Source organism: Amblyraja radiata, chromosome 1, assembly GCF_010909765.2.
Source record: "Amblyraja radiata isolate CabotCenter1 chromosome 1, sAmbRad1.1.pri, whole genome shotgun sequence".
NCBI lineage: Eukaryota > Metazoa > Chordata > Chondrichthyes > Rajiformes > Rajidae > Amblyraja > Amblyraja radiata.
Genome location: NC_045956.1, coordinates 183,558,291 through 183,581,166, shown reverse-complemented (window position 1 = coordinate 183,581,166; position 22,876 = coordinate 183,558,291). Strand labels below are relative to the sequence as shown.

The 22,876-nt window shown below is 46.4% G+C and overlaps 1 protein-coding gene across 3 annotated transcripts in view; it reads left to right on the top strand.

Annotated features, from left to right (window-relative positions):
- pcgf1 (polycomb group ring finger 1) overlaps positions 1 to 22,876 on the top strand; it is a 71,326-nt gene that overhangs the window by 26,389 nt on the left and 22,061 nt on the right. For 2 of the 3 annotated variants that reach the window (XM_033035868.1, XM_033035852.1), the window contains 2 exons: positions 1,148 to 1,219; positions 8,675 to 8,780. In XM_033035868.1, the coding sequence (XP_032891759.1) occupies positions 1,148 to 1,219; positions 8,675 to 8,780 (178 nt within the window). The remainder of the gene's footprint in view (positions 1 to 1,147; positions 1,220 to 8,674; positions 8,781 to 22,876) is intronic. The other variant, XM_033035860.1, reaches the window with a different exon arrangement.

Genomic DNA, 22,876 nt, shown 5'->3' with positions numbered 1-22,876 from the left:
CCGCGTGGGTTTGCTCCGGGTCTCCGGTTGCCTCCCACACTCCAAAGAGGTACAGATTTGTAGGTTAATTGGCTTTGGTAAAATTGTAAATTCTCCCTGGTGTGTGTAGGATAGTGCTAATGCTAGGGTTGATTGCTGGTCTGCGTGGACTCAAGGGCCAGTCTCCACGCTGTATCTAAGTCTAAAGCTGTAGTTTAAGTAAATTTGCCTTGATTCTTTTATCTGTGTTTGATAGTGTCTCTCCCGCTCTCCCACCAAAACCACACATGAAAGTAAGCATGCAGGTACAGCAGGCTGTGAAGAAAGCGAATGGCATGTTGGCCTTTATAACAAGAGGAATCGAATAGAGGAGCAAAGAGGTCCTTCTGCAGTTGTACAGAGCCCTAGTGAGACCACACCTGGAGTATTGTGTGCAGTTTTGGTCCCCTAATTTGAGGAAGGCCATTCTTGTTACTGAGGGAGTGCAGCGTAGGTTTACAAGGTTAATTCCCAGGATGGCGGGACTGTCATGTGCTGAGAGAATGGAGCAGCTGGGCTTGTACACTCTGGAGTTTAGAAGGATGAGGGGGATCTCATTGAAACATAAGACTGTTAAGGGTTTGGACACGCTAGAGGCAGGAAACATGTTCCCGATGTTGGGGGAGTCCAGAACCAGGGGCCACAGTTTAAGAATAAGGAGTAAGCCATTTAGAACAGAGACGAGGAAACACTTTTTCTCACAGAGAGTGGTGAGTCTGTGGAATTCTCTGCCTCAGAGGGCGGTGGAGGCCGGTTCTCTGGATGCTTTCAAGAGACAGTTAGATAGGGCTCTTAAAAATAGCGGAGTCAGGGGATATGGGGAGAAGGCAGGAACGGGGTACTGATTGGGGATGATCAGCCATGATCACATCGAATGGCGGTGCTGGCTCGAAGGGCCAAATGACCTACTCCTGCACCTATTGTCTATTGTCTACTGTCTGTCCAGTTGCAAAGCCGCCAATTTCCTTGGGCTGTGTTTCTTTTACCCGTGATTGCTGAAAATCATTTATATTTGGTATAAAGCTTATTTTGCCCACTGTTTAATTCCCCCCCCCCCACCCCCCAACCACACTGCCCTTTTCATTCTACATTCCCACTCGGACAGCGTGACATTCATTTCCTCTTGCAGGTGAAGAGAAACGAATTCGGGAATTCTATCAGTCTCGAGGGTTGGACAGGGTCATCCAACCAGTCAATGAAGGTACACTATGTGTGTGTGTGTGTGTGTGTGTGTGTGTGCCCGTGTGTGTGTGTGTGTGCCCGTGTGTGTGTGTGTGTGCACGTGTGTGTGTGTACGCGTCCCTAACTCATTACACGGGACTATGCCATCGTCTATTCCACCACTTCCATTTGGACGAGGGGATTGAAGGCTTTGTGGACAAGTTTGCGGATGATACGAAAATAGGTGGAGGGGCAGCTAGTGTGGAGAAAGCAGGGACTCTGCAGAAGGACTTGGACAGGTTGGGAGAGTGGGCAGAGAAGTGTCAGATGGAATATAGTGTAGCAAAGTGTGGAGTCGTGCATTTTGGTAGTAGGAATAAAGGCGTAGACTATTTTCTAACTGGCGAGAGAATCCAGAAATCGGAGGTGCAAAGGGACTTGGGATTGCTGGTGCAGGATTTTCAAAAAGTTAATCTGCAAGTCGAATCGGTAGTAAAGAAAGCAAACTCAATGCGAGCATTTATTTCAAGAGGGCTTGTGTACAAAAACAGGGATGTAATGCTGAGGCTCTATAAGGCGCTGGTCAGGGCACATTTGGAATATTGTGAGCAATTTTGGGCACCGTATCTGAGGAAGGATGTGCTGGCTCTGGAGAGGGTCCAGAGGAGGTTTACAAGAATGATCCCAGGAATGAGTGGGTTAACCTATGATGAGCGTTTGTCGGCGCTGAGCTGGAGCTTAGAAGAATGAGAGGGACCTCATTGAAACATACAGAATAGTGAAAGGTTTGGATAGAGTGGATGTGGAGAGGATGTTTCCACTAGTGGGAGAGTCTAGGACTCTCATAGCCTCAGAATTAAAGGACATTCTTTTAGGAAGGAGATGAGGAGAAATGTCTTTATTCAGATGATGGTGAATCTGTGGAATTATTTGCCACAGACGGCTGCGGAGGCCAAGTCGGTGGATATTTTTAAGGCAGAGATAGATAGATTCTTGATTAGTACGGGTGTCAGATGTTATGGGGAGAAGGCAGGAGAATGGGGTTAGGAAGGAGTGATAGATCAGCCACGATTGAAGGGCGGAGTAGACTTGATGGGCTGAATGATCTAATTCTACTCCTATCCCTTATGACCTTACGACATAGAGCATTGATCAGTACAGCTCAGGATTAGGCCCTTTGGCCCAAAATGCCCATGATGCCGTGAAGCAAATCTCCTCTGCCTGCACATGATCCATATCGTTCCATTCCCTGCCGGTCAATTACTCTCCAAGGTTAATTCCCGGGATGGCGGGACTGTCATATGCTGAGAGAATGGAGCAGCTGAGCTTGTACACTCTGGAGTTTAGGAGGATGAGAGGGCATCTCATTGAAACATATAAGATTGAAACATAAGATTGTTAAGGGCTTGGACACGCTAGAGGCAGGAAGCATGTTCCCGATGTTGGGGGAGACCAGAACCAGGGGCCGCAGATTAAGAATAAGGAGTAAGCCATTTAGAACGGAGACGAGGAAACACTTTTTCTCACAGACAGTGGTGAGTCTGTGGAATTCTCTGCCTCGGAGGGCGGTGGAGGCAGGTTCTCTGGATGCTTTCAAGAGAGAGCTAGATAGGGCTCTTAAAAATAGCGGAGTCAGGGGATATGGGGAGAAGGCAGGACCGGGGTACTGATTGGGGATGATCAGCCATGATCACATTGACTGGTGGTGCTGGCTCGAAGAGCCGAATGGCCTACTCCTGCATCTATTGTCTATTGTCTAAACCTGTACGTCCTTGGAGTGTGGGAGGAAACTGAAGATACAGCGGTCACTGGGAGAACGTGCAAACTCCGTACAGACAGCACTCGTCGGGATCGAGCCCGGGTCTCTGGCGCTGTCAGCACTGTAAAGCAGCAACTCTAATGCTGCGCCACTGTGCCGCCCGATGTCCTTGACATTTCCACCCTGAGGAAAAGGTTCTGACTGTCTACCCTATCCATGTCTCTCATCATTTTATGTGCCTGACTCGACCTCTGATGCTCCAGAGGAAATACTACAAGTTTGTCAACAAGATGTCAACAAAATAGAGAGGGTACAAAGGAGATTTACTAGAATGTTGCCTGGGTTTCAGCAACTAAGTTACAGACAAAGGTTGAACAAGATAGGTCTTTATTCTTTGGAGCGCAGAAGGTTAAGGGGCGACTTGATAGAGGTCTTTAAAATGATGGGAGGGATAGACAGAGTTGACGTGGATAAGCTTTTCCCATTGAGAGTAGGGAAGATTCAAACAAGAGGACATGATTTGAGAATTAAGGGACAGAAGTTTAGGGGTAACATGAGGGGGAACTTCTTTACTCAGAGAGTGGTAACTGTGTGGAATGAGCTTCCAGTGGAAGTGGTGGAGGCAGGTTCGATTTTATCATTTAAAAATAAATTGAATAGGTATATGGACGGGAAAGGAATGGAGGGTTATGGTCTGAGCGCAGGTAGATAGGACTAGGGGAGAATAAGTGTTCGGCACGGACTAGAAGGGCCGAGATGGCCTGTTTCCGTGCTGTAATTGTTATATGGTTTGTCCAACCTCTCCTCTTAGTTAATACCCTCTAACCCAGCTTGGGTGCAGTGGAATATAGAGAGAATTAAAGTCCGTTTCTATGCACAGAACATGTCTGTTTGAATGTCTTAGGGCGGCACAGTGACACAGCGGTAGAGTTGCTGCATCATAGCCCCAGACACCCGGGTTCGATCCTAACGGCGGGTGCTGTCCATACGGAGTTTGTACCTTCACCCCTGTGACCTGCGTGGGGTTTCTCCTCCCACACAATAGACAATAGGTACAGGAGTAGGCCATTCGGCCCTTCGAGCCAGCACCGCCATTCAATGTGATCATGGCTGATCATCCCCGATCAGTACCCCGTTCCTGCCTTCTCCCCATATCCCCTGACTCCGCTATCTTTAAGAGCCCTATCTAGCTCTCTCTTGAAAGTATCCACAGAACCAGCCTCCACCGCCCTCCGAGGCAGAGAATTCCACAGACTCACATCTCTCTGTGAGAAAAAGTTCCTCGTCTCCGTTCTAAATGGCTGACTCCTTATTCTTAAACTGTGGCCCCTGGTTCTGGACTCCCCCATGTTTTCTGCCTCTAGGGCGTCCAAATCCTTAATTATCGTATATGTTTCATATAAGATCCCCTCTCATTCTTCTAAACTCCAGAGTGTACAAACCCAGCCGCTCCATTCTCTCAGCATATGACAGTCCCGCCATCCCGGGAATTAACCTTGTGAACCTACGCTGCACTCCCAAGACGTGCGGGTTTGTAGGCTAATTGGTTTCGGTAAGTTGTAACATTGTCCCCAGTGTGTGTAGGCTAGTGTACGGGGTGATTGCTGGTCGGTGCCAACTTCGGTGGGCCGAAGGGCCTGTCTCCACACTGTATCTCTAAAGTCTAAAACCAGTTGACTGGACAGTAATCTAGCGGTGGTTGGTGACCTTTCGTGGGAGTGTGATGAGGAAAGAGGCGAAGATATTCGAAGCCAGCTCGCAGACTGACTGTGTCTGCTGGCGAGGTGGGCCCGATGGGAAATCTTTGACCCAAGAACAAAACGGAGAGGCAATAATCGCAGATTTAATATGGAAGCAAAGCCCACAGGAGGGCTGAGAGGAACGGTATTCATTTATCTTTCTGTTTTTATAAACAATAATGAAACTGCAAGAGCTGAGGGATCTCGGAGTGCAGGTACATAGTTCGTTGAAAGTGGCATCACAGTTGGATGGGATGGTCAAAATGGCTTCCGGCATGTTGGCCTTCATCAGTCAGAGTATTGAGTATAGAAGTTGGGAGATCATGTTACGGTTTAGTTGTTTAATTTAGAGATAAAGCGCAGATACAGGCTCTTGGGCTGGCCAGGTCCGCGTTGACCAGCGATCCCTGTTACACCAGCACTATCCTACATACCAGGGACAATTTTACCTTAGCCTTTTAACCTACGACTTTTGGATGTGGGAGGAAACCGGAGCACCCAGAGAAAAGCCCACAGGAGGGCTGAGAGGAACGGTATTCATTGATCTTGGGCTTGGACACACTAGAGGCAGGAAACATGTTCCCGATGTTGGGGGAGTCCAGAACCAGGGGCCACAGTTTAAGAATAAGGAGTAAGCCATTTAGAACGGAGACGAGGAAACACTTTTTCACACAGAGAGTGGTGAGTCTGTGGAATTCTCTGCCTCAGAGGGCGGTGGAGGCAGGTTCTCTGGATGCTTTCAAGAGAGAGCTAGATAGGGCTCTTTAAAAATAGCGGAGTCAGGGGATATGGGGAGAAGGCAGGAACGGGGTACTGATTGGGGATGATCAGCCATGATCACATTGAATGGCGGTGCTGGCTCGAAGGGCCGAATGGCCTACTCCTGCACCTATTGTCTATAAAACCCACGCGGCACAGGGAGAACATCCAAACTCTGCACAGAGAGCACCCGTAGTCAAGGTGGAACCCAGGTCTCTGGTGCTGTAAGCCAGCAACTTTATCACCCTGCATCCCAGTTGTGTAAGACATTGGTGAGGCTGGGTTAGTGGCGACGCCTAACGGCAGCGGCTCGACTACAGTCGTCTGTCTTTTTTTATTTTTGTCTTGTTAAATGTATGTCTTTGAGTTAGTTTTTATTATTTTTTTTAGCTGTGTATATGTGGGGGGTGGTGGGGGGGCTGTGGGGAAACCGTTTAAATCTCTTCCCTGTGCGGGGACCCGACTATTCCCTGTCGGGTCTCGGATGTCGTTGGGCCTAACATCGTGGAGCCGGCGGCAACCTCCGGCCGGGACTAACCTGAGGGCTCCAGTTGCAGAGCCTGCGGAACTGACATCGCGGAGCTGGCCAACTTCGGAGCGGGAAGAGCTGTGGTGGCGTGCGGCTGCGACCCGACTTTTGGAGTTCGGAGGCACCGGCCGCAGACCCGGTGGACGGGAACATCGGGAGCTCGCAGGTCCCTGGTGGGAGACCGCTTTTCCGAGCTCCGCAACGGCGACTTCTCCCGCTGGAATCGCGGGTTTAAGGACATGGAGCCGGGGCCTAACATCGCCCGGTGTGGCTTAAACGGCCTCAGGACTTACCATCGCCCGCCGGGGGCTTTAACATCGGAGCCCCAGTTCGCCTCGACACTGCAGTTGGACTGCTGAACCGCGGGAGAAGGAACAAAGGGAAGAGATAAAGACTTTGCCTTCCATCACAGTGAGGAGATGTTGGAGACTCACTGTGATGGATGTTTATGTAAACTGTGTTAAGTGTGGGTCTTGGATTGTTTTGTAATGTAAAAAACTGTAGAAATGACATTTCGTTCAAACCTAGGTTTGAATGACAATAAATTGCATTCTATTCTATTAAGAGTATTGTGTTCAGTTAATTGGCTTGGTATAAATGTAAATTGTGCCTAGTGTGTGTGTGTGTGTGTGTGTAGGATTGTGTTTAGAGCGTTCTTCCAAACCATAGGAATGCACAGAGATCAGGGTGAACACACACACACACACACACACACACACAGTCTTTTATCCAGGGTAGGGGAATAGAGAGCAAGTGAACGTACATTTAAGATGAGAGACGAAATATGTAACACGTACCAGAGGGGCAACTTTATCACACAGAGGGTGATGGAACGAGTTATCAGAGCAGGTGGTTGAGGCAGATATTATAACAGCATTTAAAAATCATTTGGACAGGTACAAGGATAGGAAAGGTTCACATAGAAACATAGAAAGTAGGTGCAGGAGTAGGCCCTTCGAGCCAGCACCACCATTCAATATGATCATGGCTGATCATCCAGAATCTGCTTTTTCACCTTATCCCTTGATTCCGTTAGCCCATAGAGCTATATCCGACTCTCTCTTTAAAGGGAAATGGGCCAAACACGGGCAAATAGGACTAGATTAGATGGGGCATCTTGGTCAGTTTGGACGAGTTGGGCAAGGTGGCGCAGCTGGTGGAGCCGCTGCCACACAGCGCCAGATACCCCAGTTCGGTCCTGACCTCGGATGCTCTCTGTGTGGAGTTTGCATGTTCTCCCCATGACTGCGTGGGTTTCCTCGGGGGGTGCTCCCGTTTTCTCCCATGTCCCAATAATACGCGGGTTTGAACGTTGATTGGCCACTGGAGTATGTTGTGAGTGGCTGAGAAAATGGGATAACATAGAACTCGTATGAAGGGGCAGCATGGCCTCGGTGGGCCGAAGGGCCTGTTTTCATGCATGTATCTCCATGTATATTATGGCTGATATGGTCGGCATGGTCTGAAGGGCCTGTTTCCATGCTATATCGCTAGACTAAACACCTACATGAGTTTGAAGAAGGGTTCTGACCCAAACGTCACCTATTCCTTTTCTCCAGGATTCCTTATGCAGTACCGACCTAAAGACCTACATATCTACCGGATGAAACTTTCATTACTATTTTAAAACTAACGCAAGATATTTCTGGATGTAGCCGATCAGACCTGGGAGGGAGAAAGTATTGAAACAAGGAACTGCTGGTTTACACAAAAAGAGACAAAGTGCTGGAGTAACTCTGCGGGTCGGCGGGCTACATGGATAGGTGATGTCCGGGTCTGAAGAATGATCCTTGCTATTGAGGGAGTGCAGCGTAGGTTTACAAGGTTAATTCCCGGGATGGCGGGACTGTCATATGCTTGGAGTACAAGCTGGGCTTGTACACTCTGGAGTTTAGAAGGATGAGAGGGAATCTAATTGAAACATATAAGATTGTTAAGGGTTTGGACACACTAGAGGCAGGAAACATGTTCCCGATGTTGGGGGAGTCCAGAACCAGGAGCCACAGTTTAAGAATAAGGAGTCAGCCATTTTGAACGGAGACGAGGAAACACTTTTTCTCACAGAGAGTGGTGAGTCTGGAATTCTCTGCCTCAGAGGGCGGTGGAGGCAGGTTCTCTGGTTGTTTTCAAGAGAGAGCTAGATAGGGCTCTTAAAAATAGCGGAGTCAGGGGATATGGGGAGAAGGCAGGAACGGGGTACTGATTGGGGATGATCAGCCATGATCACATTGAATGACGGTGCTGGCTCGAAGGGCCGAATGGCCTACTCCTGCACCTATTGTGTATTGTCTATTGATCCGGACTTGAAAAGTCACCTATCCATGTTCTCTAGAGATGCTGTCTGACCCATTGAGTTACTACAGCAATTTGTGCCCTTTTGAGGGAAAAACAGTGTTGTGGCTGACTAGCTGAGAAGCGTTGTCTTGCTCAAACATTGACCTGACTGTTTCTCGAAACGTCTATATTGTTAAATTTAAAAAAAAAATTGAACTGGAGTTTCTCCCGATATCTAAAGCGAGTCAGAATGACTTTCATTTCCTCCCACGCACAGGGCTCGTGTAAGTTTACTGCAGAGGGATTAAATGCAAAGGCTTTGACATTCGGGATAGCTGGGGGGGGGGGGGGGGTGGGGGGAGAGGAAGAGTGTGCGTGCATTTTGATCTTTTACGGAGACGTTGTAATCATTCGTATTTCTTGTTCCCTCCACAGCTATGACACCAGACCTGGCCAGTTCCCCGTACACCACCTTCGATCACTCCAAAGCCCACTACTACCGGTATGACGAACAGGTTTCACTATGTTTGGAGAGACACGGGTAAGCTCTTAAACGCTTCTCACTGCTGTCCGGTTGAGTTTCTCCAGCATGTTGTGTCTCTTTCACACTGCTGATAGCATCCTAGTTTAGGAAGCAACAGCAGATGCTGATCTTATTTGCATATCTTTCATCCATTTGTTCTATATCTATCTACATCACAGGCTATATTTCTCGTTTCACACAGAGAGTGGTGAGTCTGTGGAATTCTCTGCCTCAGAGGGTGGTGGAGGCCGGTTCTCTGGATACTTTCAAGGGAGAGCTAGATAGGGCTCTTAAAGATGGTGGAGTCAGGGGATATGGGGAGAAGGCATATTCTCCAGAGATTTTGTCTGGCCCGCTGAGTTACTCCAACTTTTTGTGCCGAGCTTCCTAGTTTTGTTTAGTTTCTCACCACGTGTGCCGACAAGAACGGCGGAGACACGAGTTTAAGTTGAGGGAAAAGATTTACTAAAGACAGACACAAAATGCTGGGGTAACTCAGCGGGTCAGGCAGCATCTCTGGAGGAAAGGAATAGGTGACGTTTCGGGTCAGACTGAGAGAAGGGAAAGGGGAACGAGAGATATAGACTAAAACATTTACTAGGGGCATTTTTTTTTCACACAGAGGGTGAATGGCATGTGGAATGAGCTCCCAGAGGAGGTAGCTGAGGCAGGTGCTATAACATCATTTAAAGGATTTTCGGACAGGTACAAGGATAGGAAAGGTTTAGAGGGATATGGAGCCGAATGCGGGCAGATGGAACTAGCGTCGATGGGGCGTGTTGGTTGGCATGGGCAAGTTGGGCCAAAGGGCCTGTTTCAACACTGTATGACACTTGACTACAAAGCCTGCTCCGCTGATCCTGGTTAACTATTGTCACGTGTACCGAGATAACGATATAACAATTACAGCACGGAAACAGGGCATCTCGGCCCTTCTAGTCCGTGCCAAACACTTACTCTCACCTAGTCCCATCGACCTGCACTCAGACCATAACCCTCCATTCCTTTCCCGTCCATATACCTATCCAATTTATTTTTAAATGATAAAAACGAACCTGCCTTCACCACTTCCACTGGAAGCTCATTCCACACAGCTACCACTCTCTGAGTAAAGAAGTTCCCCCTCATGTTGCCCCTAAACTTCTGCCCCTTAATTCTCAATTCATGTCCTCTTGTTTGAATCTTCCCTACTCTCAATGGAAAAAGCTTATCCATGTCTATCCCTCTCATCATTTTAAAGACCTCTATCGTCCCCCCTTATAGATACAGTGAAAAGCTTTTGCTTGTCTGATATCTAGTCAAATAGGAATCCGAGGGGTAACTTTTTCACACAGAGGGTGGTGGGTGTATGGAACGAGCTGCCGGAGGAGGTAGTTGAGGCTGGGATTATCCCATCGTTTAAGAAGCAGTTAGACAGGTACATGGATGGGACAGGTTTGGAGGGATATGGACCAAGCGCGGGCAGCTGGGACATTGTTGGCCGGTGTGCGAGTTGGGCCGAAGGGCCTGTTTCCACACTATATCACTCTATGATTCTAAATCAAATCCTACCATACATGAGTACAGATCAAGCCATGCACAAATACAATAGGCATTGATTTAAAGGGGTGGAATGAATGTAGTTGATGAAAGTAGACCGCCTTAGTCATTGTAGATTAGCGGCTATAAGCTACTGGGAGAGGTTGGACAGAGTTGGATTGTTTTTATTCTTGAAATCTGGTGGTTGAAGGGAGACCTGATAGAAGTGTATAAAATTATGAGTTGTATATATGGGGTAGATAGTAGGAACTTTATCCTCCCCAAGATGGAAACATCTAATACTAGAGGACATACAGTGGCTTGCAAAAGTTTCCACATTTTGTCACGTTACAACCACAAACGTAAATGTATTTTATTGGGATTTTATGTGATAGACCAACGCAAAGTGGCGCATAATTGTGAAGTGGAAGGAAAATTATACATGTTTTTCAATTTTTTTTACAAATAAACTGAAAAGTGTGGGGTGCAAAAGTATTCAGCCCCCCTGAGTCAATACTTTGTAGAACCACCTTTCGCTGCAATTACAGCTGCTAGTCTTTTGGGGTATGTCTCTACCAGCTTTGCACATCTAGAGACTGAAATTTATGCCCATTCTTCTTTGCAAAATAGCTCAAGCTCAGTCAGATTGGATGGAGAGCGTCTGTGAACAGCAATTTTCAAGTCTTGCCAGAGATTCTCAATTGGATTTAGGTCTGGACTTTGACTGGGACATTCTAACACATGAATATGCTTTGATCTAAACCATTCCATTGTAGCTCTGGCTGTATGTTTAGGGTCGTTGTCCTGCTGGAAGGTGAACCTCTGCCACAGTCTCAAGTCTTTTGCAGACTCTAACAGGTTTTCTTCCAAGATTGCCCTGTATTTGGCTCCATCCATCTTCCCATCAACTCTGACCAGCTTTCATGTCCCTGCTGAAGAAAAGCATCCCCACAGCATGATGCTGCCACCACCATGTTTCACAGTGGGGATGGTGTGTTCAGGGTGATGTGCAGTGTTAGTTTTCCGCCACACATAGTGTTTTGCATTTAGGCCAAAAACTTCAATTTTGGTCTCATCTGACCAGAGCACCTTCCTCCACATGTTTGCTGTGTCCCCCACATGGCTTGTGGCAAACTGCAAACGGGAATTCTTATGGCTTTTTTTCAACAATGGCTTTCTTCTTGCCACTCTTCCATAAAGGCCCGATTTGTGGAGTGCACGACTAATAGTTGTCCTGTGGACAGATTCTCCCACCTGAGCTGTGGATCTCTGCAGCTCCTCCAGAGTTACCATGGGCCTCTTAGCTGCTTCTCTGATCAATGCTCTCCTTGCCCGGCCTGTCAGTTTAGGTGGACGGCCATGTCTTGGTAGGTTTGCAGTTGTGCCATACTCTTTCCATTTTCGGATGATGGATTGAATTGAATTGAATTGAATTGAATACCTTTATTGTCATTCAGACCTTACGGTCTGAACAAAATTTCGTGCCTGCAGTCATACATACAATCATACAATAATAAACAACAATAAACACAAATTAACACCACCACAGTGTATCCTCCAAGCACCTCCTCACTGTGGTGGAGGCAAAAATCTTAGGTTTACTGTCTCTTCCCTCCTCTTCTCCCTCTGCGCTGAGGCGATTCCCCACCGGGCGATGGCACAAACAGTCCCGCGGCTCACCGAACCCCGCAAACGGGCCGGTTCAAACACCGCGGCCCGGGGGTGGTCGAAGCTGCCGCCCTCCAGTCCAGCACGTGAGATGTTCAAAGCTTGGGATATTTTTTTATAACCTAACCCTGCTTTAAACTTCTCCACAACTTTATCCCTGACCTGTCTGGTGTGTTCCTTGGGCTTCATGATGCTGTTTGTTCACTAATGCTCTCTAACAAACCTCTGAGGCCTTCACAGAACAGCTGTATTTATACTGAGATTAGATTACACACAAGTGGACTCCATTTACTAATTAGGTGACTTCTGAAGGCAATTGGTTGCACTGGATTTTATTTAGGGGCATCAGAGTAAAGGGGGCTGAATACTTTTGCACGCCACACTTTTCAGTTTTTTATTTGTAAAAAAATGTGAAAACCATGTATCATTTTCCTTCCACTTCACAATTATGCGCCACTTAGTGTTGGTCTATCACAAAAAATTCCAATAAAATACATTTACGTTTGTGGTTGTAACGTGACAAAATGTGGAAAAGTTCAAGGGGTATGAATACTTTTGCAAGTCACTGTAGTGTGAAGGCGGGAGGGAAATTTTAAGGGCGACATGTGAGGCAATTTATTTTTTACACATGGAGAACCATGAGTGCTCAGAACACGTTGGTGGTTGAGGCGGATATAATGGGTCATTGAAGAGGCTTTTGGACATGAATTTGCAGGGAATGGAGGGATGTGGGTCATACGCAAGCAGATAAGAGTTTTGAGTTTATTGTCACGTGTACCGAGGTACAGTGAAAAGCTTTTGTTGTGTGCCAACCAGTCAGCGGAAAGACAATACATGATTACAATCGAGCTGTCCACAGTGTGCAGACACAGAATAAAGGGAATAACGTAAATAACATTTAGTGCAAGATAAGTGCAGACTGGTGACTAAAATCGGGAGACTGGTGACTAAATTTAGAGCACATTTTATTGGGGATAGGGTGTTGACATGGATAGAAAATTGGTTGGCAGGCAGGAAGCAAAGAGTAGGAGTGAACGGGTCCTTTTCAGAGTGGCAGGCAGTGGCGAGTGGAGTGCCACAAAGCTCGGTGTTGCGGCCGCAACTGTTTACCATATATATTCAGGATTTGGAAGAGGGAATTAGGAGCAACACTAGCAAGTTTGCGGATGACACAAAGCTGGGTGGCAGTGTGAACTGTGAAGAGGATGTTAGGAGGTTGCAGGGTGACTTGGACAGGTTGAGTGAGTGGGCAGATGCGTGGCAGATGCAGTATAATATAGATAAATGTGAGGTTATCCACTGGTGGAAAAAACAAGGGGGCAGATTATTATCTCAATGGGGTTAGGTTAGGTAAGGGGGAGGTACAGCGAGACCTGGGTGTCCTTGTACACCGGTCACTGAAAGTTGGCTTACAGGTACAGCAGGCAGTGAAGAAAGCTAGTGGAATGTTGGCATTCATAACAAGAGGATTTCAGTATAGGAGTAAAGAGGTTCTTCTGCAGTTGTATTGGGCTCTGGTAAGACCATCTGGAGTATTGTATACAGTTTTGGTCTCCTAATTTGAGGAAGGGCATCCTTGTGATTGAGGCAGTGCCTAAGTGTTCGGCTGGCAACCGGAAGGTAGCCGGTTCGAATCCCGCTTGGAGTGCATACTGTCGTTGTGTCCTTGGGCAAGACACTTCACCCACCTTTGCCTGTGTGTGAATGTGTGTGTGTGATTGGTGGTGGTCGGAGGGGCCGTAGGCGCAGAATGGCAGCCACGCTTCCGTCAGTCTGCCCCAGGGCAGCTGTGGCTACAGAAGTAGCTTACCACCACCGAGTGTGACTGAGGAGTGAATGAATAATGCGATGTAAAGCGCCTTGAGTATTAGAAAGGCGCAATATAAATCCCATCCATTATTATTATTATAGTGCAGCGTAGGTTCACAAGATTGATCTCTGGGATGGTGGGACTGTCATATGAGGAAAGATTGAAAAGACTATGCTTGTATTCACTGGAGTTTAGAAGGATGAGGGGTTATCTTATGGAAACATATAAAATTATAAAAGGAATGGGCAAGCTTGATGCAGGAAAAATGTTCCCAATGTTGGTCGAGTCCAGAACCAGGGGCCACAGTGTTAGAATAAAGGGGAGGCCATTTAGGACTGAGGTGAGAAAAAATGTTTTCACCCAGAGAGTTGTGAATTTATGGAATTCCCTGTCACAGGGGGCAGTGGAGGCCAAATCACTGGATGGATTTACGAGAGAGTTAGATAGAGCTCTAGGGGCTAGTGGAGTCAAGGGATATGGGGAGAAGGCAGGCACGGGTTATTGATTGGGGACGAACAGCCGTGATCACAATGAATGGCGGTGCTGGCTCGGGGCCGAATGGCATCCTCCCGCACCTATTTTCTATGTTTTTATGTATCTATAGCATTGTGGACAGAAGCTTTTCTTGTGCTATGCTGTGTCTATTTGTAGGAAGAAAGTGTAGATGCTGCTTTATACAGAAGATAGAGACAAAGTCCCAAAGTAACTCAGCGGGTCAGGCAGTATCTCTGGAGAAAACGGATGGGTGACGTTTCCGGTTGGTGCTCTTCTTCAGTTTGAAGAAACGCCACACTTACTTTTTCTTCAGAGATGCTGCCTGTCACGCTGAGTGACTCTAGCACTCGGTGTCTGTAATAGTCAATGTTCGATTAGTGAAGCGAAGACCTTTATTCTTAAAACGGAGGCTAATTGCGTCTTCTTTTGACAAATGTTGACTTCATTAGTCAGAGGGTGGTGAATCTGTGGAATTCTTTGCCACGGAAAGGCTGTGCAGGCCAAGTCAATGGACATTTTTAAGGCAGAGATAGATAGATTCTTGATTAGTGCGGGTGTCAGAGGTCATGGGGAGAAGGCAGGAGAATGGGATTAGGAGGGAGAGATTATTCAAGATTATTCAAGAGAGTTTATTGTCATGTGTCCCCGATAGGACAATGAAATTCTTGCTTTGCTTCAGCACAACAGAACATAGTAGGCATTTACTACAAAACAGATCAGTGTGTCTATATACCATTATATAAATATATACACACATGAATAAATAAACTGATAAAGTGCAAATAACAGATAATGGGTTATTAATATTCAGAGTTTTGTCTGAGCCAAGTTTAATAGCCTGATGGCTGTGGGGAAGTAGCTATTCCTGAACCTGGACGTTGCAGTCTTCAGGCTCCTGTACCTTCTACCTGAAGGTAGCGGGGAGATGAGTGTGTGGCCAGGATGGTGCGGGTCCTTGATGATACTGCCAGCCTTTTTGAGGCAGCGACTCAGCCATGATTGAATGACAGAGTGGACTTGATGGGCCGAATGGCCTAATTCTACGCCTATGACTTATGATCTTCTGAATCTGGAAAATAAATTGCGCATCCGAGTATGGAGGTGAGTGTTAATTTGAAGAGTGACTGATGAGCTGTGTGATTTGGACATAAATACCTGCTGCATTTTGGAAGCGTTCACTCTCTTACTTTGCCTGGGGCAGAGGAGAGAGTGAGAGAGAGAGAGAGAGATGTGTATTTGCATAACAACTCATCACATCACTCATTAACGTCTCAAAATGCTTCATGTGCAAGGAATTACTTCAGTGACTTGCTTTGTAGGCATATTTTGCGCACAGCAACATCTTGGCAAAGGGCAAAGGGGCAGCAAGTTGGTTTTCTTACGTGCCTGCCCCGTGGCAATATCTTCAACATTATTCATCAAGGCTTTTATTATTCATCATCGTTGTTTTATGCATATCTTGCATTGAATTAATTGGAATCAATGGAAGGGACGTTGGTTTACGTACAGTATCTTTCACGCATTTGTTCTATGTGCCATCTATATTTCTCATTTCCCTTTCCCCTGACTCTCAGTCTGAAGAAAGGTCTCGACTCACTGATCTGTTTTGTAGTCAATGCCTACTATGTTCTGTTGTGCTGAAGCAAAGCAAGAATTTCATTGTCCTATAAGGGACACATGACAATAAACTCACTTGAACTTGACCCAAAACGTCATCTATTCCTTTCTTCCCTCCCACAAATATGAAATATGCGAATATGTGATTCTGTTCCATTCTGTTTGTAGTTTGTTTGTGTGTTTGTTTGCACAGTTCGTGAGCATTGCCACTTTTTATTTCACTGCACATCTCGTATATGTATGTGACGAATAAACTTGACTTGACTCCAGAGATGCTGCCTGACCCGCTGAGTTACTCCAGCTTTTTGTGTCTATCTTCGGTTTAAACCAGCATTTACAATACCTTCCTAGACGTCCCAATAGGTACTTGTAATTAAACAGTACAGCTCATTTAAAAGCATTGCTTTGCTAAAATTATTTTGGTGTGAGTGTATAGAAAGAACAATTAAATTCTTAATTCTTACTTGCAGCAGCACAACAGAATATGTAAACACAGTAAACAATATAATAAACGAGGAAAAAGAAAGTTATATGTGCGCATACACATACTCACATATATACAGATCATAGACAGACACAAAATGCTGGAGTAACTCAGCGGGACAGGCAGCATCTCTGGAGAGAAGGAATGGGTGACGTTTCAGGTTGAGACCCTTCATGTTTCTCTCTCTATATATTTTTAAATTTTTTGTATATATATATATATATATGTGTGTATATGTGTATATATATATATATGTGTGTGTGTGTGTATATATGTATATATATATATATATATATATCTATATATATATATCTATATCTATATATATATATATATATATATATATATGTGTGTGTGTGTGTGTGTGTGTATATATATATATATATATATATATTTTTTTTTTTTGTAGGAAGGAACTGCAGATGTGGTTTAAACCAAAGGTAGACACAAAATGCTGGAGTAACTCAGCAAGACAGGCAGCATCTCTGGAGAGAAGGAATGGGTGACGTTTCTGGTGGAGACCCTCGAAGAAGGTCTGAAGAAGGGTCTGGACCCGAAACGCCACCCATTCCTTCTCTCCAGAGATGCTGCCTGTCCCGCTGAGTTACTCCAGCATTTTGTGTCTGTCTATGATCTGTATATATGTGAGTATGTGTATGCACACACATAACTTTTTTTTTCTTGTTTATTGTATTGTTTCCTGTGTTTACATATTCTGTTGTGTTGCTGCAAGTAAGAATTAAGAATTTAATTGTTCTTTCTGGGACATCTATGACAATAAAAGACCATTGACTCTCGAAAATCTATCTCTATCTTGTGGGTGACTCGTCTTCCTGTGCCTGAAGTCTTGTTCTGGGTTGACTGTGTTCTGGGTTTGCTGTTCAAGAGTTGAGAGTGTTTAATTGACTTATGTACCGGCAACAGAACAATGTAATTCTTACTTGCTCCAGCCTTACTGGTCTGGATAAGTGTATGTGTCCACTAGTGGGAGAGTCTAGGACCAGAGGTCACAGCCTCAGAATAAAAAGACATGCCTTTCGAAAGGAGATTAAGACTGGGCTTGTACACTCTGGAGTTTAGAAGGATGAGAAGATATCTCATTGAAACATATAAGATTGTTAAGGGCTTGGACACGCTAGAGGCAGGAAACATGTTCCCGATGTTGGGAGAGTCCAGAACCAGGGGCCACAGTTTAAGAATAAGGAGTAAGCCATTTAGAACGGAGACGAGGAAACACTTTTTCTCACAGAGAGTGGTGAGTCTGTGGAATTCTCTGCCTCAGTGGGCAGTGGAGGCAGGTTCTCTGGATGCTTTCAAGAGAGAGCTAGATAGGGCTCTTAAAAATAGCGGAGTCAGGGGATATGGGGAGAAGGCAGGAACGGGGTACTGATTGGGGATGTCACATTGAATGGCGGTGCTGGCTCGAAGGGCCAAATGGCCTACTCCTGCACCTATTGTCTATTGTCTAAGACAAATTTCTTCAGCCAGAGGGTGGTGAATCTATGGAATTCATTGCCACAGAAAACTGTGGAGGCCTTGTCAATGGGTATTTTTATGGCGAGATTGATGGTTCTTAATTAATACGGGTGTCAGCGGTTATGGGGAGAAGGCAAGAGAATGGGGTTGTGATGGATAGATAGATCAGCCATGATTGAATGGCAGAGTAGACTTGATGGGCCGAATGGCTTAATTCCGCTCCTATAGGAATAGGTGACGTTTCGGGTCGAGACCCCTTTTCAGACTGATGTTTAAAAAAGAACTGCAGATGCTGGAAAAATCGAAGGTGGCCAAAAATGCTGGAGGAACTCAGCGGGTGAGGCAGCATCTATGGAACGAAGGAAATGTGACGTTTCGGGTCGAGACCCTTCTTCAGACTGATTGCCGTTTTTGTGCTCTGGCCTCGGGCACCTGCGTTGATGTGCAAGCCCTCGGTGGCCGTCTTTCTGCTTTTACAACTCACCGCGCGCGCGTGTGTGTGTGTCCCGGCTACTTGGCATTTTCACCGCCGCTGGTTTTAATTACAGTACGGAGCACTTGTGGAGTGTTGCCTTGACAGCAGGCGAGGGATGGGCAAGGGGGAGAGTTTGCTGTGTATAGCACAGAAGGCCAGGAGCTTGTACAATCAATACACAGAGGGGGGGGGGAAAAAGAAAAATTCTTATCGAGTGGCTTGTTCGAGTCTAGATTCATCACTCAATCTGGTGAATTTGCAGCAGCTGGAAGGCTCTGGGGTCGATACTAATTTTAAAGCAATTAGTTTGGAAGTGTTGCTATCAGCAAAGCTCTCGCACAGGGCTCTTGGAAACTCTGATAAATAGTTTACTACCGGTGTGTAAGGAGGCTAGTTCTTTTCTGCTTGCCTGCCAATAATTTCCAAGTTGATTTTTTATTTTCTCCTTTGTGTGCGAATGAACCTTACCCCAGTCTGAAGAAGGGTCTCGACCCGAAACTCACCCGCTGAGTTTCTCCAGCATTTTCGTCTACCTTCGATTTTTCCAGCATCCGCAGTTCTTTCTTAAACATTACCCCAGTACATGTTCATCGGTTCACCAGTGATTGGAGCAGAATTGGGCCATTTGGCTCATAAAGTCTACCCCGTCATTCAAATCATGGCTTATCTATCTTTCTCTCTCAACCCCATTCTCCTGCCTTCTCCCCATACCCCTGCCTTGGGCGGTCACGGTGGTGCAGCGGTAGATTATCTGTTATTTGCAATTTATAATTTTATTTATTCATGTGTGTATATATTTAAAAGTACGGTATATGGACCCATTGATCTGTTTTAGTAGTCAATGCCTACTATGTTCTGTGTGCTGAAGCAAAGCAAGAATTTCATTGTCCTATCAGGGACACATGACAATAAACTCACTTGAACTTGAGTTGCTGCCTTGCAGCGCCAGAGACCCGGGTTCAATCCCGACTACGGGCGCTGTCTGTACGGAGTTTGTACGTTCTCCCCGTGACCCGCGTGGGTTTTTTCTGAGTTCTTCGGTTTCCTCCCCCACTCCAAAGATGTACAGGTTTGTAGGTTAATTGGCTTGGTGTCAATGTAAATTGTCCCTAGTGTGTGTAGGATAGTGTTAATGTGCGGGGATCGCTGGTCGATGCAGACTCGGTGGTCAGAAAGGCCTGTTTCCACGCTGTACCTTTAAAACTAAATCCTGTACTAATGAAGAATCTATCTATCTCTGCCTTAAAAATATCCATTGACTTGGCCTCCCCATCCTTCAGTGGCAATGAATTCCACAGATTCTGAATAAAGAAATTCCTCTTCATCGCCTTCCTAAAGGTACAGACTCTCCCACTAGTGGAAACAATCTCCATATCCACTCCATCCAGGTCTTTCACCATTCGGTAAGTTTCAATGAGGTCTCCCCTCTTTATATGTTAACCCACTCATTCCTGGGATCATTCTCGTAAACCTCCTCTGGACCCTCTCCAGCACCAGCACATGATTCCTTAGATATGGGGCCCAAAACTGCTCAAAATACATACCCATTAATATGGAACATCTGCTGGGCACACTGAAGAATTGCTAGAAGATAGACACAAAATGCTGGAGTAACTCAGCGGGACAGGCAGCATCTCCGGAGAGCAGGAATAGGTGTCGTTTCGGGTCGAGACCCTTCTTCAGGCTGAGAGTCGGGGAAGGGGAAGATACAGAGATAAGGAAGTGTGAGGTGTGAGAACGAAACATCAAAGGGGATGGAGATCAAGGCAAATGTAGAATAGATCATTGTTAGCTAGGAGAAGGTTACAACAAAGTCAACAGGGATAAAATGTAATCAGGGACATTCAAACTGGTGGGAGAACCGGGAAGGGGAAGGGGATGGAGAGAATGGGAAAGCAAGGGCTATTTGATGTTAGAGAAGTCAATGTTCATACCGCTGGGGTGTAAGCTGCCCAAGCGAAATATGAGGTGTTGTTCCTCCAATTTGTGCTGGGCCTCACTCTGACAATGGAGGAGGCCCAGGACAGAAAGGTCAGTGTGGGGATGGGAGGGGGAGATAGAGTGTTTAGCAACCGGGAGATCAGGTAGGTTTGGGCGGACTGAGCAGAGGTGTTCAGCAAGACAATCACCGAGCCTGCGCTTGGTTCTTGGTTTCTTGGTCCTCCAAAATATTCCAAATGGAATTTAAACTGGAGGTGGTGAAGGGAGGGATTAAGCCAGAAAGGGTTATTGGGAAGAAAGAGCTACTTTAAATTTAGTTGCATCTGGTTGGGTAACTATAGTTGGGTGGAGATTATTCCATGCTATAATTGTGCGGGGGAAGAACGAATTGCTGTACACATCTGTCTTTGTAGCTGGGGTCACAAATTGGATCGAATGCCCTCATCTGCTCCTAATTGGTTTGGGTTTGGTGTAGGTCTCACCAGTATATAGGAGGCCAGACCTGGAACAGCAGATACAGTAGATGAGGTTGGAGGAGGCGTAAGTCAACCTCCTCCTCGTCTGAAAAAACGATTGGGATCCTTGGACGGAGAGGGTATCGGGTCAGGTGTTGCATCTCCTGTGGTTTGTTAGGTTCCCTTGGGCAAGGCGAGCTTTTCCGGCATTTCAAGAGTTCAAGTTCAAGATAGTTTATTGTCATGTGTCCCTGGTAGGACAATGAAATTCTTGCTTTGCTTTAGCACACCAGAACATAGTGGGCACGCATACCTTTTGGATGATGTGGAGTTTAATTTCAACGAATTGCGTATTACGGAGCCAAGCAGCGAGTGGTGGGAAACAGCCTTGCACGCTGGGTGAATGAATGTGAAGAAATGGGCAGCAAAAGGTTGGCTGCAGATGTAGAAGTGTTGGTTGGGGACTAGAGGATTGTGTGTGTGGTTTCAGGTTGGGGATGGGGTGGGAAGGTACTGTAGTGATGGGATGTCACACAAGCTGCTGGTGAAGAGAGCACAGCTCGGGAGAGAAGATTCAATGGTACTTTTAACATCACAGTGAAATGCTTTGTTTTTGGCATACAACCTGGTTATGCAGCTAGGCAGCACACCAAATCTCACCTGGGCAGTACACAAGAGTCGCCACGTTTCTGGCACCGACAAAGTTACAAAAAGTCGATCGAACGGCTTTAGACAATAGACAATAGTGCAGGAGTGGGCCATTCGGTCCTTCGAGCCGATCAATGTGATCATGGCTGATCATCCCCAATCAGTACCCCGTTCCTGCCTTCTCCCCATATCCCTAGACTGCACTATCTTTAAGACCCTATCTGGCTCTCTCTTGAAAGTATCCAGTGAACCGGCCTCCACCGCCCTCTGAGGCAGAGAATTCCACAGACTCACAACTCTCTGTGTGTGAAAAAGTGTTTCCTCATCTCCGTTCTAAATGGCTTGCCCCTTATTCTTAAACTGTGGCCCCTGGTTCTGGACTCCCCCAACATCGGGAACATGTTTCCTGCCTCTGGCGTGTCCAAACACTTAATAATCTTATATGTTTCAATAAGATGCCCTCTCATCCTTCTAAACTCCAGAGTATACAAGCTCAGCCGCAACATTTTCTCAGCATATGACAGTCCCGCCATCCTGGGAATTAACTTTGTAAACCTACGCTGCACTTCCTCAATAGCAATACTGTCCTTCCTCAAATTAGGGGACCAAAACTGCACACAATACTCCAGGTGTGGTCTCACTAGGGCCCTGTACAACTGTAGAAGAACCTCTACGCTCCTATACTCAACTCCTCTTGTTATAAAGGCCAACATGCCATTTGCTTTCTTCACTGAGTGCTGTACCTGCATGCTTACTTTCATTGACTGATGAACAAGGACCCCCAGATCCCGTTGTACTTCCGCTTTTCCCAATTTGACAGTAATGTGTCTTTCTGTTTTTGCTACCAAAGTGGATAACCCCACATTTATCCACATTAAACTGCATCTGCCATGCATCTGCCCACACCCCCAACCAGTCCAAGTCACCCTGCATTCTCATAGCATCCTCCTCACAGTTCACACTGCCACCCAGCTTTGTGCCATGATGGGTCCCACCTTCGTTCTCTATGCCCTCCCCCACCCCTCCACCGCGTTCCCCCTTCAATCATGGCCTCCCCCCGAGATGGAGAGAACGTGTGAGAGGGCAACCAGGGAGAACCAGATTGAGAACACTCAACGGTTGCGGTGGCGCAGTGGTTAGAGTCGCTGCCTTACAGCGAATGCAGCGCCGGAGACCCGGGTTCGATCCCGACTACGGGCGCTGTCTGTACGGAGCTTGTACGTTCTCCCCGTGACCCACGAGGGTTTTTTTCCGAGATCTTTGGTTTCCTTCCACACTTCAAAGACGTGCAAGTTTGTAGGTTAATTGGCTTGGCAAATGTAACAATTGTCCCTAGTGGGTGTAGGATAGTGTTAATGTGCGGGGTTCGCTGGTCGGCGCGAATCCGGTGGGCCGAAGGGCCTGTTTCCGCGCTGTATCTCTAAAACTAAACTCAACTCTTTTGAATGAGCTTTTGAGAGGCTTTCTGGCCATTGAGGGCTCTTCTTCTCCTTGTTTGTTTGAGTTTTAGTTTAGTTTGTTGTCATG